Below are 18549 nucleotides of genomic sequence, written 5' to 3'. Positions count from 1 at the left end.
GTTTCCGAGGTGTCTGTAGTTTGAATGGGGAGAAGGTAATGTTATGGGAAAAAAGCTTCTGAAAATGACCTATCGACCTTGAATATAATAAATTCAAAATTATCGTGTTATTTTTACTCAATTGTTTAAGGAACGTTTTAAGGAAAAATCGGTCAAGCGAAAAATTGCATTAAAAAAGGCAAAAGACCGGCAGAACTAATATGATTGGTGCAAACTTCGGTCGAGAGCAATTAAAAATAAAAAATATCCGTGCTGGACCAAAATAGGGTATGAAAAGACCGGGTCGACCAATGAGAAGACTTTGGGTCGTGTTAACTAAGGTGCTTGATCATGTAATTAAACTTGAGAAAATCCCCAACCTCTACTTTGTTAGTATATTGATATCGTTGCCCCTCGACTAGGGAGGGTAATATTCTAACCTAAATAATCTATGATCAATGATGGACTATCCTGACTGATTGTTCTCTTTGTCTTGTTCCTTGGCTTTTCTCTCTCCACAGAAGAGACTTGACAGAACAAAGTGTCGTACATTTGGGGAACTTGAGCTTCGTATCGAATGCCTTTTTTCTTGGGTAGAACAGCTTTCAGCACTTCTGTCATTGGGAATTTATATCCAGCACCTAATTATTACAACACTTTTCAAAATCTCCCTGCTTATGTTATTCTTCGGTAGTAAAATTTTTTGGTCTCGTTGGCCATCGTATCAATTTTGGACATTCTTAAAGCAAAAAAATGCCATCTTGTAAAATTTCTCGTAAAATGAACATGATATCAAACTTAAGATGAAATCTTAAACCCACTTTTACGCTTGTATAAAAAGTGGGCCCTTCTGACTCCAAGCAAATCTTGACAGGTTTGTATAACATTATTGAGAACTTAGAGAATTTATTGCTTTAATTCTCCTCAGCTTTCAAGCAGTGAGCATATAAAAACTTTTTCTTCTATAGTGAGTTTTAATTAATATGACACAAAATGAAACACAAATCCTGTTATTTGATTTTTTTATTTGAATTAACAAAAAATGAAATTCTACCTTTTCACTGCAATTCTACCTTTTTCACTGCGATGATTGCAGTGAAAAGGTAGAATTTCACCGCCTTTCTTACGTCACTTCACCATTTCTTATTTATTTTGGCACTGAAACGCGATGGTTCGTCAACCCAGCTATTGTAGCTGTGAAAAATAAACGATTAGTTAAGCTGCAACAAGCATTTTTGAGAATGAAAGCTAAGAATTACTTTTCCCAGGTTGACGAGCGAACTGGGGAAGACATTCTACGGCCATAGTTGGGCACCGTACGAAGTTTCGCACTTTTTGGAGTCTAACTAGAGTGGAAAAACTGACCCCTCATTACCTCCATCACCTTTACTCGTACATCAGTTTAGTCCCCGCCCCGTGGTAATCGAGACAACCCGCAAGACTAATTGTTGTGATAAACTTATTAAATAGTTATCGCATGATCAGATATTTATCACCAATCAATCACCCTTTATGTGTAGTCACAATCATCACCGCAAACCAAACCACGTCGCAGCCTTATTGATTTAGTTCTTCAATCAGACCATCCATTATTTCCTAATTTGAGAAGATCTTGAGACTAAAATTTGGAACCCTTATATGTGTGCATGATTCATGATCATTAGTAAAGCAAGCGCAATCCAGTCGGTTTTGACCTTCACATTTATGTTCTAAAAACACGCGTTTTTTAGCAGAAGCCTACAAAAAGAACATCGATTTGAACAATATCCTTAACTAGATTACATCATCATTGCATTTTACAGAATTTAATTGTTTTTTTCTTCTTACTTATTTGTGGCTGTGGTGCAGATGGAAGCAACATCTTCAAACTGCGATGAGGGTCTCGTGAGTAGCAATTCCGAAAAGGTGAGCGAATTAACCAAGGAGGTTCGTTTTTTGCGCTCAAAAACCGAACAACAAGAGCAAGAAATTGCTAAACTGCGGGAAAATCAAAAAAACATGAACAATCGCCTGCGGTGTCAGGAACGGTATTCCAGGAAAGATTGTGTGCTGATTTCCAATCCCCCATTTGAGGCAAGGAAAAGTGCAGACGTCACCCGAGACACTTTGAAATTTTTTCAAAATTTTCTTGGTATGAAAATAGACTAAAATCGGATAAAAGCTTGCCACCTATTATGCCGGTAACAATGCCAAAACAATGCCAAAACAGTCGCTGCATGAATGTGAACAGGAAATACGAAACGAGGCACACAAGCGAGACATGATTACGAGCACCAACAATTGTGTTGTCTCTGTTTTGGTTCATGATGGAAACGAAAAAACTAAGTTTGTCAAAGTACAAGAAGTTGAAGAGTTGGACAACTTAGATGCCGTCAAAAAAAGACAAGCAACTGAACGCAACAGCGTCGAAAAACTATCGCCACATAACAAAAGCCACTGTTTCGGTAGAGAGTAAAGGAACTAAGACAAACTTAATGCTTAACTCAAACTTTTGGTTTTGATTGACTTCAAAAAACTTTCGATTATTTTTCTGTTCAAAAATAAGTTGATTTCTCACGGGAAGATAAATACATTTGGTAGGAACAAAGCACAAATAGATAAATCTAGCTGTATATTGACGAAAAACTTTTCTTAGGTTTCTACGAACCTACCAGTGATCTCCGCTGGTGCCTTTCAACCTAGTTGCGATCTCCGCAACCTGCACAGGTTGGAAGAAGGGGAGTTGAAGCCTAAAGAAAAAGAAAAACTCTGCAATCTCCGCGGAGATATTAAAGCAACTAGGAACACACTAAAAACTATCCAAAATTTGTAGTTTTGTTCAAAACTTTTGTTTCACATTTTTTTTCTTGCAGTTTTCCAAAGTTCCTTTTTTGTTTTTTTTTGTTTTTTTTATGTTTTTTTGTTTTGTTTTTTTTTAACAGTCATGCGCTGTTAGGATGAGATGCTGATAAAAACCAGTAGGGCATAATGCTAAAAACGCAGACAAAAGAACATATGGAGGTTTCAGAAAACAAGGACACTTCAGTTAAAACGGCAAAGGAGTGGATACTTCTTCAAAACATTCGTTCTTTAACAAAAAATTTTGATTAATTCAAAGTTTTTATTAGTCAGACAGAGGTTGAGCCACTGGCAATCTGCCTAACTGAAACTTGGTTAAAAATAGCTTTGAAAGCGATTGTTTTTCTCTGCAGAACTACCTCAAGATGGAAACATCCAAAAGAAAAAAAAGGAGGTGGTGTTGGCATTTTTGTACAAAAAAAAGCGACAAAGAAAAGAATTGCACCAGTTGATACAAACACTCTGCAGGCTATTAGTTTGGAGATAAACTTTTCCGATAGAACACACTTGGTGACTTGTATATACATTCCGCCCAATGCTACAAAAGCAGAAACTTTGAAAAAAATTTTTCCTATATTGATCAAATAAGTATGACACCCGATACTCTACATATCGTGTGTGGCGACCTAAATGTTAATTTTTTGAAGAAATCGGCAAAATCGACCCTCATAATTAACCAAATGGAAATGAATGCTTTGGCTCTTGTAGACCCTCAAACAGCAACGCAAGAAACAATTCGGACAAAAACTTGTATTAATGTTTTTTTCACAAATTTCAAATCAAAAAGTTTTGTTGATAAAACCAAAATCAGCTACCATTACACGGTTGGACTAGAGCTTGTAAAAAGAGAGAAAAGTTTTGAAAGTGTTCAAGTACTGAGAAGAAACTGGATTAAACTAGACAATGATCATCTCCTCCTTGAGCTCAATTCTTTTCTCCAGAAAAAATTTGAATCAGTGAGCGGCCAATTATTAACAAGTGATACCAACCGGTGTGCAGAAATCGTTAATGAGAAACTGGTTGAGGCACTCAAAACTTTTTTTACCACTAAAGCCATCAAAACAAGGCGCCAAGAAAGATTGGATTGACAGAGAAGTAAAAAATTGCTCAGCTAAAAAAAGCCAACTCTGGAAGCGTTACTTAACAACAAAATCCCAAAGTGATAAAGAAGCGTACGAAAAACATTCCAAATTGTTGAGGAAAAAAATAATAGGAAAGATGTCAGAATTTTATGAAAAGCAAATAATGACAGAAGCTGGAAACAGAAACAGGAAATTTTTTCAGTTTGTTAACGAAGTAGTCAATATCAATGGAGATGAAAAAACAGTAGAAAAGAACGCTGTTGATGATCTTGATAAACTCAATAATTTTTTTGCTACAATAGGAGCTAACTTAGCAAAAAATTTTCTTAACCAAAACTAACACAGAGAGCAAAACAAAGAAATTCTATGTTTTTCAGGACAATTGATGAAAAAGAAGTTACTGCCGTTATCGCTAAGACTAAGAAAAAGTACAGCACAGATTGCTATAATTTGAATTTTGTCTATATCAAAGCTGTATCGGCAAGTGTTTCGCCGGTTCTGACGATGCTCTTCAACAAATGTTTTGAGGAGGGAAATTTTCCGAAGCCTTTTAAAATAGCAGCCATAACACCACTTCATAAAGAAGGAAACAAGAGCAAACCAGAGAATTACAGACCGATCTCATCGTTACCTATCATTGGCAAAATATTTGAGTTCCTAATTTTTGATAGAATTAAAAACTATATAGAAAAATTCAAGATACTAAAAGCTAATCAATTTGGGTTTAGATCAAACCACAACACTACCGACGCAATCGTTTCATTGTTAGAAGATATCAGTATGAATAAACAAAATAACGCAAATGAAATCAAGTTTACTTTTCTGGACTTGAAAAAGCATTTGATACTGTCGACTATCACATTCTCCTAGAGAAATGTTCAGATTATGGATTGAGGGGTAAAACTTTAAGCATAATAGCTTCCCTTCTGCACGACAGAACACAGGGAGTAAAACTGAAAGGAAAATCTTCAAAACGTAGACAAGTGTCGTTTGGAGTACCGCAGGGTTCCATCCTTGGACCACTGCTGTTTATTCTTTATATAAACGACATTTCATGTAACAATGAAAACAGTACAGATTATCTTTTTGCTGACGATACCGCTATAAAAACCATTGGAACTCGAAAAACAATAGATGGCAAGCATCAATTGGCTCTAAACAATGTTACACACTGGCTAGAGCAAAATCAGCTCACACTAAATATCAAAAAAACAAAGACAATGTCTTTCAGGCAAAAGAAAGACAGTGAAGACGGCTTTTCACTTTACGCGGAAAAAATAGAAAATGTAAACAGTTTCAAGTTTTTAGGCATCATTCTAGATCACCGTTTAAGCTTTTCCGAACATAGCAATATTATCCAGAAGAAGCTGAACCAGTTCACTGCTATGTTTTATCGTCTGAGAAAGTTCCTAAAAGTATTGCATATGATAAGAGTCTATAAGACTTATGTACAGCCAATCATACAGTACGGAGTCATAGCTTATGGGTCGACGACAAAAAGCATTCTACAGCCTATTGATAACAAAGTAAACAGATTGCTTAGAATAATCTTTTTTAAGAGAAAATTTGAGTCAACTACAAAAATACGAGAAGAAAACAACATCTACAGCACACAAGAACTCCATATTTACGAACTGCTAAAGTTGCTGATAAAAGTGATACAAAAAGAATGCAATGTCGAACAACTGAAAAAAGCAATCGCAGAAAAAGAGCTGATTGAAATTGATTGGATGAGAAAAAAAAACTTAAAGTGAGTTACCCTAAACTAAGTAATTGCTCAATCACAGTAAGGTTGAGAAAACTATGCAACTGCTTGCTTGGTTTAGATCCTACTTTTTTCAAAAGCTTGAGAAAAATGAAAGAAAAACAGGTTAAAGTTTTCGCTACAAATTTCCTTAAAAACTATGTTATTGGTTCTTTAGACATAAAAAACTATTTAGACATAAAAAACTATTGGCTGATTGGAACGATCGATATTTGTAAGTTGTATACTGCCGTTTAAATCCAAGAATTGTGTTTTGGTTTTATTTGAAACTTTTTTTTAGACACATAGTAGTCCTTTTCCCTGCATAAACCCAACAAACTCTTTTGTTTATCTTCCTCACAAAGGCGCCTGAAAACGATCCATAGGGGTCAATGGTGTCCTTTCGGAGCGCATGTAACATTTGAAAAAAAATAAATTATGTAAATGCCCGTTTGTATCATGCGTAATCCGTAAACAATTTATTATTATTATTATAAGACTGCAGTTTTGGCGATCAAATGCAAAACTTCCTCCGATTACTCTTCTGTATCTTAAAATTTACCCAATGCTCTACACCGTAAAAATAACCAGAAAAGGCACCATCACTATATCTCGGCTATATTAGTTTTCATAGCAAAAACTTACCACAGCAAAGGGATTTGTCCTTCTTGCAAATTAATGAAAATTGTAGATCACATGGTTTAACTCTTTTTCCAGGAATTGAAGAACCGTCATTAACTATATTGATCTTTTCTAAAACAATAAAGACAAATAAATCATAGAAAATTTTTGAGGAAATGGTTAGCGAATTCGCATTGAAATCCTGAAGTTTACCAGTAGCAGATGGTAGAACTATGAAATAAATAGTTATTTAATTGAGCTTTTAAAAAATATTTGATAAGTGAAATAGAATTAAATATTAGATGAAGATTATTATGCTATAACTCACAAAAAATCGATTTCATGTTGTCAGTTATATGGATTAGCTGCATCTGTTAAAAAGCAGTCGATGGTTGGACGTTTAATGACCACTTTTTTCAGTAATGATAGAAAAGTATAAACTCCTTCTCTGTTCTATTTTTTTGTTATACACAATTACGCCACACAGCCCATTGGATTATGGCAATGTGTTGATTATTCAACCTCGCTTTACCAGAACAGGATAAAAAGTCAAAACGGTCTGACGAAAAATTGGTCAGGCAAAAGATCGCATAAAAATGACCGCAGGAATAATAAATTATCCGACTGACGTCGAATTGCTCTCAATTTACTGGAGAGCGGTTGGCTTTGACAGTAGCTAGCTACGGGTTAGAGAGGCTAGCTTGAGTTGAATTGAAGGGGCGTGGGGTGAGAGCCTTAAGTGGGAGAGGAGTCCGCATGGGGGCACGGGAGCGCACGGGGGGTAGGATTGGAGCAATCTACTGGGGTGAAGATTTAGGGGGGTCGTGAAGTGGGGAGGGCTCAAACGCTAAGAACCAACCTTCACACCTTGAATTAATGTTTCCTAAGTAGTTTCTTTGAATCGCATACTTAGAGACCAGTTGGGCATAAGACTCGGAGAGAACTGCTCAGCTACTTAAATCCCTCTGGGCCTTACATGTTCATCCTGTTTTCTAAGACGAAAAGTTAAAAGTGTAAGATGAAAAACCGGTCAATTGGATAAATGAATTAAAAAGATGACACGCAGACAGACAGGAGTATAATAATTGCTTTAAATGCCACTTGAGAGCAGTTAATAATTAACACAAACTCCTTTTGAGGGCAATTTTGCACTCAAATCAAATCTAATTCTGATTTTTGAGCTGAATTTTGCACCTTTGATTTATATTTTAAAAGTGTCAAATATTAGTTGAGCCTAAAAAAATGAAAAAAAAACTTTTTCACAGTTCTTCTTTGAAATTTAATTCAACCGAATTATAGCTGCGTCAATCAATCATTAATTCAAAAATAATAATAATAATGCTATTCAAATGATAAGTTTTTGCTTGTTTGATAATAATATTTTGCTTTGTATTGCTCTGAATTTGATCTGGTACATTTTTTTTTAGAAAACCAATTTATCCTTATATGGGATCTTTTTTCATGAAAACAATACAACTTTAGCGCATTCATAAATTTTAAAATATAAATTTCTTTTGAACAAATCAATTAGAAACTTTTTGACTCCTTTGTCTTATTGCTGTCCTTGTTCATCTTGTAGTTTTCTAATAAAAAATAAGAGCTCGCAATTTTGTGCACCCAGTGTTCTAAATATGTTGCTAGATGGATCATTAGGTTTTCTGATGAAAAACTGATCAACTTGTTGTTCCGGCCCACTTTACGATTTTTACTGATTTCCACTGGTTTCTATTGCTCAGTCAATTTTCTGCGATCAATATATTCATCGTAAAACACTGTGAATGGTACCATTGGAAAGCTTGTCAAGCGTAGAGATTCACATCAAAAATTTTTTTGAATTTCATATTGTCTGAGGGTTATCGAAGTTGGAAGAATTGTGAACGTTTGTCCAATTTCCATTGTTTTATTCACATGTTTCCTAATTTGCGCTTAAATTTTGACCATTTTTTTCTAAAATATGATAAAATTGTTTATGGTAGTATAATTGGTTTTACGTACATTGAAAACAGTTGGTGAATTGTTTATCAAAAATTAGTTAAAAAGATCAAACTTTCAGAATTTCTTCCTTTATTTCAAAAAAGAAATGCCTATTTGGCCCGCTTTGTCCAATTTGAGAGGTAGTGCATATAAAAAAAAGTGCTGACACAATCATTTTTTACTCAGATAGAGGCTATTTGTACTTCCGGTTCCTAAGAAAGTTTACTGGATCTAACATTTTGGAGGTCTTTTGCTCATTTATACCTATAAAGTAAATGACACTGTATATTTTTCATACAATAAGATTTTCGTTCGCCAAAAAATATTACGTTTTATTTTAGAGCAATTACGTTTTTTAACAGCTGTGCAGCGATAGCATGGCCTGTCTCTGTCTCATCGTTGTGTTTCTCAAAAATTCGGATTGTGTTTTTTTGGGGCCTGTATTTTTGAAATACTTTTTGAAATTTCACAATCCAATAAAATAGTTTTTTACAGTTTGAAGTCATAAAAGATCCTTTTACGTTCCAGAAAGGTCAAATGGAACAATATTGTGTTTTATGAGTAAACATTATGGTTTTTATGACAAAATTTTTTAGTAAGTTTATTGAATTCTTCAGATTTGCCATCATTTGAGTTTCTATTTGTACCTTTTTGACTAAGTCTTTTGACTAATTCTCACTAATATCATGTAAGCATGGTTTCCTATTCGATTAAAGGTTAAACTATTTACCAGTTTTTAGTTGAAAGGTTACGTTTGTAATGCCTGACGGTTTTCAAAACATTGTTTTAAAAAATGTTTTTTTTTGAGATTTAACTCTTTCAATTTTTTTGCAATCTTTGCAAGCGTAGTTTCATTAAACATAGAGGAAGCATTTTTTTTATATGACATATAACCTGGTCTTATTTGCAGTTTTATTATTTAAATAATGGTTCCTTGGCGTTGATACTATTTGCTTTGATATATTAATAACCATTTTTAGACATTTTCCAATTTTTGAGGTTATTTCTTGCTGTTTGTTCAGACCATTACACTAATGGCGCATTAAGGACAAGTCCCATATGAAATGATGTCCAAACGCACATTACCAGGGCTCCTTGTCGTGCTTTCTTAGCATTTTTGGTGACGTGTACGCTTAGAGCCGAATAGAGTTCTACAAGAGCTGCTCAACGAGCAACTGCCCAAGGTTTTACCTCTTTATACAGTTTTTGAAGCCGAACGGTCAAAATCGTCCTGAGAAAATCGAAAAAGCCAAAAAGTCTAGAAAACCACTATGGACACACAACAGGAGTTGTAATTTCAGCCCACGTCTGTCATCAAAGATGTGATTTTGCGCTCACAATAACGACAATGCTGAGCACATGGCTTCAACATCAATACCAGTTGGAATAATTATGTAAAACTCTAGTTGCTCCGACTCTTTTGAGAGGGAGGAAAAATATACTCAATTTTTTTGTTCAATCAATTTCCGCCGATCGATATACTCATCGTAAAGAGTTGAGACTTGTACCATCATAAAGCTCGTCCAGCGTAGAATATGGAATTAAAATGATTTTTTTAATTTTCGTTTTCTACAAGGAGTTATCGAAGTTTAAACTTCTGAGAAAAGTAGAGTGAATTCAAGTTAGGATCTAAGGAAGAATGAGGGGGTTTTGAGGGTATTTTTGCAGAATTTTGAAATATTTAGCCAGAATTTTTGACCAAAAAGAATAAATAAAAATAATCAACAATGCTTGTTTGTCTTTAAATAAAACAGCGACACTATTCTTAAAAATTTCAACAAATTTTAATAAAATTGACGAAAATTTAGGCGATAATTTCGGAAAATGTGAATAAACACAATGTGAGTAGTATATAGGTGAGCGACTCTCCCCAAGGGGTGAGGAACCCATGTATTAAGATTAGGTATAACGGCGGTTTTTGAGAAAGGGCCATCCAATTTTTTAAGATTAGGAATATGACGTAGGGGCGAATCAGGGGTTTTCGAGGGTATTTTTGCAGAATTTTGTGGAGTTTTTGCAGAACTTTTGCAGTTTTTGCCGAACTTTTTGTAAAATTTTTCTGTTTTTGGGTTGAAATTACGTCCTAGGAGCAGAAATTGATGCTCGAGCTCAATAATTTGGCTAGTAAAGGTCCGCGCTTACTGGATTAGCTGATTAGGATCCGCGCCATTAATAATAGAAGTATGTTATTTTTCAGCAATTTATAGTTTTTTTGTGTTTTTTTCCTAAATTTCTAAATAGTCTCTTCTGATTGGTTAAAAATTACAGCTTTTTTGAAAAATTGAATTAGAAAAGTTATAAATAACAGACACATTATAAATTATGCACATCAAACTACAAAATCATTAGAAGAATAAAATAAATTAAAATTACGAATTATTATTATAAAAATATGCAAAGATAAAATAATAAAAATATCACAGAGAGGAACAAAAAGAAAAATTATTATCATAGATCTACAATTTGAGAGGTTCGGTATGATTACCGTCGGCTAGAAAGATTCGTTTGGGATAGAAATAGGATAGCCCTTTCTTTGTTTGTTCATAGGTAGCAACACGATATTTAAAACTCTAATACCTCTATTTGTAGACGTAATGTTAATAACCTCCTCAATCACTCTCCGATATTTTCCACGGGCCCATCTCTAGTCTCCTTCAGAGTTCTTTTGTTCATGCATTTGCTACTCATTTTATACTGGTCAGTCTTGGCAACGTAGCAACAATAAGTTTTGCTGCCGAGACAAATCATTTCGGTACATCTGAATTCTTTTTTGAAGAGTCCTGGCTTTTATCGTGCTTCTTATGTTTTGAGCAACATATTCCAGGGGAAAAAATGTGTGACGCATCTGCACTGAAGGAATCATCACAGTCCTTCTCTCACAAAGCCTCCCATTCTTCCTTTTTAAAAGGTCTAATGCAATCGTACAAGTTTCTGTGCGCTGGCGCTAAATAAAGAAAATCTGTGTCCATTTCCAACTCCTCAAACTTATCAACATCGCAAAACTTATCAAAGAAGTAATAATAGAGCTCCAACATACGTAGCTTAGCGTATTGAATTATGAAACCCAACTGTTATGGGTTCTCGATGCTCAATTTTGGAATTTGCAAGCTCAACTTCGTAAATTTCTTTCGACACATTGTTCAGACGCTTAAAAGTTTTCCCATTGAATGATTTGTGCGTCTTCTCATCTTTCATGTACTTTGTCTCTGCATGTCTGTTTCTGTCCATAATTTGGCACCCATAAGAGCTGTTAGTCAACAGTTTCATTTTCTCAGCCACAACGCTAGAGTTAGGATTCTCATCACCGGCTCTTCTAGCATCTACCACTGACTGAACAAAATTGTTAATGCTTTTTTTGGGTGTGTATTGTACAAATTTATACGTTTTTGTTCATTTCAGACCAAGACTGAGATGAAAGTTGAGCAAAGGAGTAATGATTGTCCCATTTTCCAACTTGAAGCTCGAAATCAATATTCGTTGAGGTTGTTTGAGTAGGTTGTTTTCAATAGCATACTCTCACATATAATCTCCAATATCGACTCGACTGACATTGAAGTTCCTAAAAATAGGAGGAAAATTAGAGAATTTGTACCTTAATCCGTCTGGAACTTGGAGATCACACTCTATATATCCAAACATTTCCCATCTCTTTTTTTAGCGAAAAGAGGCTCTTGCTTTAGAGGTAGTTTGAAGGGAATCTCTTCCTCAAGTGCTTTCTGACAATTTTCTCTTCTTTAACTCTTTTCCACCATTTACACTCCCAGACTTCAACAATATTGTATCCCTTGTTTCTAAAATAATCTCTTCTCAATTCATCATGTTCTGTTTTTCTTATTCCTCTCTGCATTTCCACCTCCGAGAGGCTTGCTCGAGCTTCTTGACAGGGGCAAAAAAAGAAATAACAACCCATTAGTTCGAATACTGTGTAGCTCCGAATACTGTGTCGCAAGGAGCTCAAAATCCATCCACGCTAAAACAGTCAACCTTTTTCTGTTTCCCGGTTGTATAATAGATTTCAATAGTGCAGTCTGGTCGTTGTAATAGGAGATTAGACGTGACCATGTTCTGAAATGTTCGATTTTTATTGGTTCGGGCTTCGCATTTTGGAGAATCTGTGCATGAGTGCACGGGAGCGCACGGGAGTAGGATTGGAGCAATCTACTGGGGTGAAGATTTAGGTGGGTCGTGAAGTGGAAAGGGCTCAAACGCTAAGAACCAAACTTCACGCCTTGAATTAATGTTTCCTAAGTATTTTCTTTGAATCTCATACTTAGAGACCAGTAGGGCAGAGAGAACTGCTCAGCTACTTAAATCCCTCTGGGCCTTACATGTTCATCCTGTTTTCCACGACGAAAATTTAAAAGGGTAAGATGAAAAACCGGTCAATTGGATAAATGGAATAAAAAGATGACAGACAAACAGGACTATCATAATTGCTTCAAATGCCACTTGAGAGCAGTTAATAATTGCTACAAATTTCTTTTGAGAGCAATTTTGCACTCAAACCGAATGTAATTCTGATTTTTGAGCTCAATTTTGCACTTTTGATTTATTTTTTAAAAGTGTCAATTATTATTTGAGCCTAAAAAACGAAAAAAAAACTATTACACAGTTCCTTTTTGAAATTTAATTTAACCTAATTATAGCTGCATAACCAATCATTAATTCAAAAATAACAATTTTAATGCTATTCAAGTGATAAGGTTTTCCTCGTTTGATGATAATATTTTGCTTTTTATTGCTTTGAAATTGATCTGGTACAATTTTTTCAAGAAAACAAATTTATTCTTATATGGGATCAATTTTTCATGAAAACAATACAAATTTTGTGCATTCATCAATTTTAAAATATAAATTTTTTTAGAGCAAATCAATTAGAAACTTTTTGACGCTTTTGTCTAATTGCTGTCCTTGTTTTTCTTGTAGTTTTCCCAATAAAAAAAAGAGCTCGCAATTTTATGCACCCAGTGTTCTAAATAAGTTGCTAGATTGATCATTAAGTTTTCCAATGAAAAACTGCTCAACTTGTTGATCCGGCCCACTTTACGATTTTTATTGACATTGTACGATAACATACCCTAATGGTATATAGTGATAATGTTAAATACAACATTGTGGGTGATACAAAATCTGCTCTTTTACGATGCGTTCCTTTTTTTTATCAAAGGTTAAGCATGGAGAAATCATCTCCCATGGGCAATACATGAATTATCAAAATTTTCTAAACCTACAGTTGAAAAAAATTCTGAAAAATTCATTCCACAGCATAAAACTTGAGTTCCGGGACTCTTATGGTGAAAAAGTTCTTTTCAACTCTGTTGGATTAACTAGAGAAGTACTAATGTTTAGAAAAACTTCTGATAATCATTTTTGGATTAAAAAATGTAAAAAATGGTTGCTGATAGTGATTTGCCGTATTTTGGTGGATATGCCAGACAAAGGGGCAGGGGATTCGGAGCTTTAGCGCAAACAATTAAGAGGACAGCAATTCCGTTTTTGAGACGATACATTGTCCCAGCAGCAAAAAGAGTTATTGCTGATTAAATTGAAATGGCCGGTCCTGAAATTGAAAATGTTTTGACTGGGAAGAAAATAATCAAAACTGTTTCTGCTGACTTTGGAAAGAGGACTTTACGTAAAGAGCAAGGTGCAGGAAAAACAAGAAAGAGTTGCATTATTCGTAGATCACCTCTAAAAATCAATCGACGTCGTCCAACAAGATAAGATAAAATTGCTAATCTAAAATGAATTCTAGATCAATAAACGATTCTAATTTTTGATATGGACACTTTACAAACTCTTGCTTGGAGATTGTTGACAAAATTCCTGTTTTGGAACCAATTGAGTCTTTTCATGTTCAAGAAGTTTATCCTAGTACTTCATTGGATGAAAGCAGCATTGAGTTTAAATTTGAAACAGATAGAAGTATCTATCTTGATATAAGAGTTATCCGCCTTCAAATCAAAGTTGGGCTACAAAAGGGAAGATTGTTTGATGGCTTTATGAAAAAAGATGAGCATGGAAAAGCAGATATGGGCATGTCATTCACAGATGACGATTTATATTAACTAACTCACGTCAAAAATATATAACACTCACTCTTCTCCAACTGTGAAGTGTATCTGAACAATCCACAAGTGTACAACTCGAATGGTCTCTATGAAAACAAGGCTTTAATTTCCAATGAATTTAATGCTTCAACGAGAAAAATTGAAGATATTTTTGCTTGTCATGGATACGAATTTGAAAAAGAACCTAGTGATTATGAGAAGAGCCCGTTTTTAGATTGAGAGGAAGAACTCTCACTGAAAAAAGGAAGCACTTACTACGGTAAATTAGATATTGATTTATTCCAGTGTGAAAAGTTACTGCTTCCAAATACAAAAGTTAGGCTGAAATTGATTCGTGCAAGACCTAATTTTTACATGATTTCCTACAATCCTCACGTTTCCCTTAAGGTTCTTGACTGTTCTTCATTTACACGACGTGTTGTTGTTAACGAAGTGTATCACCAGACTATCAAATGCCAATAAACTCATCAACCTGCCTGTGACAACCTTATGGAAACAAATGCACTTACATTTATCATTCCCTCAGGACAGAACCAGTTTATTCAGGAAAATGTTTTCAACAATGCTCCAATCAGAAGACCAGCTATTGCGATGAACACCAATTCGGCATTCACAGGAAATTTTCAAGAAAATCCTTTCCATTACGAGAAATTTGGTTTGCGAGAACTTAGAATTGTTCGCAGAGATAGAGCTATAGTATCACTTGATGCAACTAATGACTGTAGAGCATACGTAACAACAATGAAAGCATTGAATTTTAACGAGGAAATTCCTTCGTTACCGAATCAGTAATTTCAAAACCACTACATACTGGTATTTGATCTCACTTCACTTCAAGATGCTGGAGAAAATAATCATTATCCTGAACTCAGCGATGTAAATATTCGATCGGAAATGTTTTTCGATCGTTCGCTAAGAAACGTGACAGAAATAATTGTTCTGGGAGAAAAAAATGTCTGAGATTTTTTTTAGCATTTTTACGATTTTATATGCTTGCTTTTTTTGTTGGAGAATTTGTAGGTCTAACCTCTTCATCTAGCTGTAATTCTCTTCATCAAAATAACTAACTAAGGGGTGTCAACTGGGCTAGATTAACTTCAAATTTTTAAATTTACATTCCTTTGCTAATTTTCCTTGGACTTTTTATAATTATTGTTTTGTTTTAGAGCAACACCAAGGAAGAAACGGTCAATGAAACAACAAAATCCAAAGATTGTTGCTTCTCTCAACAGATTGAAAGTTTTCAACTTGATTGCTCTGTCAGAAGTCCAATGTACAAGCGATGCGTGTGAGATAAAGAAAAGAAAATTTATTTGTCATGGATAACACATCACTTCATGACATTATTGAAAGCATTCCAGAGCTCAAATTCCGGTATATTGGATCATTTCCAGAAGATTTTGTCGCAAATTTACCCAAATTAAGTTTTACTATCATCAACACTTCCCCAAGCAGTGAGGTTGGCAAACATTGGATAATGATTGGTCGCCTCAATAAGAACTATTACTACGCGAATTCTCCAGCACGACCAGTCACACATTACAAATTTTGAGTAAAGAGCATCAGAAAATTATACACAGACCACTCCAGAAAATGCAAAACTTGTGTGGGTTCTACACTATTTATGCTGCATTTCATCTGTTTAAATTTTTACAAACAAACTTGAATGTTCATGGTACTAAATTTTATTAGTAATTATATGTAAATTTGATTACTGCGGTATACACTAAGCTGGTGGCTAATAAAGTCAGTATTAATTTTTAACAATTGTACCTTTTACTCAGTTAGCTACTCAAGTTTTTCATTTTTGTCGACTCTATTAACCCACTCGGCTAAATGTACCTCAGTTTTCACTATTTTGATACTAATTTATACCTATTTAATGTGAATGTTCTAGTGATTTTGTAGTTTGATGTGCATAATTTATACTGTGTCTAATATTTATAAATTTTCCAGTTCTATTTTTCAAAAAAGCTGTCAATTTTAACCAAACAGAAGAGAATATTTAGAAATTTTTGAAAAAAAAACAAAAAAACTATAAAAAATAATATACTCCTATTATTAAGGGCGCGGATCCTATCCTAATTAGCCAGTAAGCGCGGATCATTACTAGCCAAACTATTGAGCCCGAGCTTTAATTTCTGCTCCTATGACGTAATTTCAACCCAAAAACAGAAAAATCTTGCAAAAGCATTCTGCAAAAACTGCAAAAATTCTGCAAAAACTTCAAAAATTCTGCAAAAATACCTTCAAAACCCCCTCATTCTTCCCTAGATCATTTTCCTAATCTTAAAACATTGGGAAGCCCTTTCTCGGAAACCGCTGCTATACCTAATCTTAATACACGGGGTCCTCAACCCCCCCCCCCCCCCCCCGGGAAGGTCGATCACCTATATACTACTCACATTGTGTTTATTCACATTTTCCGAAATTATCGCCTATATTTTCGTCAATTTTATTAAAATTTGTTGAAATTTTTAAGAATAGTGTCGTTCTTTTTTTTAAAGACAAACAAGCATTGTTGATTATTTTTATTTATTCTTTTTGGTCAAAAATTCTGGCTAAATATTTCAGAATTCAGCTTTCTTTCATCAAAAACAGCACAAAATAAGTTACTTTAGTCCAGTTTGATTTGAAGCTTAGTGTCAGCAAAGAAAGAATGCTTCTTCGTTCTTCTGATTGTTTCTTGGCTTTGATACTACTAGAATTCAGATTTTTTTTGTTTTTATTTATTTGCCAGTTTTTCATGTTTTTCTAGTTTTGTCACATTATCACATTGTTGACAGTTCTCATATCACAATATTAGCGTTCAAAATAAGACACAATTGAAAATATTAAAATCCTGAAGGATAGAGATTATCGTTTCAACTGCCTCGACACTTTATTTATATTATCTAACTCACGTCAAAAATATATAACACTCACTCTTCTCCAACTGTGAAGTGTATCTGAACAATCCACAAGTGTACAACTCGAATGGTCTCTATGAAAACAAGGCTTTAATTTCCAATGAATTTAATGCTTCAACGAGAAAAATTGAAGATATTTTTGCTTGTCATGGATACGAATTTGAAAAAGAACCTAGTGATTATGAGAAGAGCCCGTTTTTAGATTGAGAGGAAGAACTCTCACTGAAAAAAGGAAGCACTTACTACGGTAAATTAGATATTGATTTATTCCAGTGTGAAAAGTTACTGCTTCCAAATACAAAAGTTAGGCTGAAATTGATTCGTGCAAGACCTAATTTTTACATGATTTCCTACAATCCTCACGTTTCCCTTAAGGTTCTTGACTGTTCGTCATTTACACGACGTGTTGTTGTTAACGAAGTGTATCACCAGACTATCAAATGCCAATAAACTCATCAACCTGCCTGTGACAACCTTAAGGAAACAAATGCACTTACATTTATCATTCCCTCAGGACAGAACCAGTTTATTCAGGAAAATGTTTTCAACAATGCTCCAATCAGAAGACCGGCTATTGCGATGAACACCAATTCGGCATTCACAGGAAATTTTCAAGAAAATCCTTGCCCTTACGAGAAATTTGGTTTGCGAGAACTTAGAATTGTTCGCAGAGATAGAGCTATAGTATCACTTGATGCAACTAATGACTGTAGAGCATACGTAACAACAATGAAAGCATTGAATTTTAACGAGGAAATTCCTTCGTTACCGAATCAGTAATTTCAAAACCACTACATACTGGTATTTGATCTCACTTCACTTCAAGATGCTGGAGAAAATAATCATTATCCTGAACTCAGCGGTGTAAATATTCGATCGGAAATGTTTTTCGATCGTTCGCTAAGAAACGTGACAGAAATAATTGTTCTGGGAGAAAAAAATATCTGAGATTTTTTAGCATTTTTACGATTTTATATGCTTGCTTTTTTTGTTGGAGAATTTGTAGGTCTAACCTCTTCATCTAGCTGTAATTCTCTTCATCAAAATAACTAACTAAGGGGTGTCAACTGGGCTAGATTAACTTCAAATTTTTAAATTTACATTCCTTTGCTAATTTTCCTTGGACTTTTTATAATTATTGTTTTGTTTTAGAGCAACACCAAGGAAGAAACGGTCAATGAAACAACAAAATCCAAAGATTGTTGCTTCTCTCAACAGATTGAAAGTTTTCAACTTGATTGCTCTGTCAGAAGTCCAATGTACAAGCGATGCGTGTGAGATAAAGAATAGAAAATTTATTTATCATGGATAACACATCACTTCATGACATT

General features: G+C 34.5%; 1 protein-coding gene across 2 annotated transcripts in view; it reads right to left on the bottom strand.

The window, feature by feature from the left end:
* Positions 1–18549, bottom strand: part of LOC142338476 (uncharacterized) — a 44832-nt gene that overhangs the window by 7256 nt on the left and 19027 nt on the right. Inside the window, exons 3-4 of one of the 2 annotated variants that reach the window (XM_075388248.1) lie at positions 6289–6396; positions 420–620 (exon numbers count right to left, since the gene is read on the bottom strand). In XM_075388248.1, the coding sequence (XP_075244363.1) occupies positions 420–620; positions 6289–6396 (309 nt within the window). The remainder of the gene's footprint in view (positions 1–419; positions 621–6288; positions 6397–18549) is intronic. The other variant, XM_075388249.1, reaches the window with a different exon arrangement.

The sequence above is a fragment of the Convolutriloba macropyga genome, chromosome 4 (assembly GCF_964194025.1).
Source record: "Convolutriloba macropyga chromosome 4, txConMacr16.3, whole genome shotgun sequence".
Classification (NCBI taxonomy): domain Eukaryota; kingdom Metazoa; phylum Xenacoelomorpha; order Acoela; family Convolutidae; genus Convolutriloba; species Convolutriloba macropyga.
The sequence above is the reverse complement of the archived record's forward strand: the minus strand, read 5'-3'. Positions and strand labels throughout refer to the sequence as shown.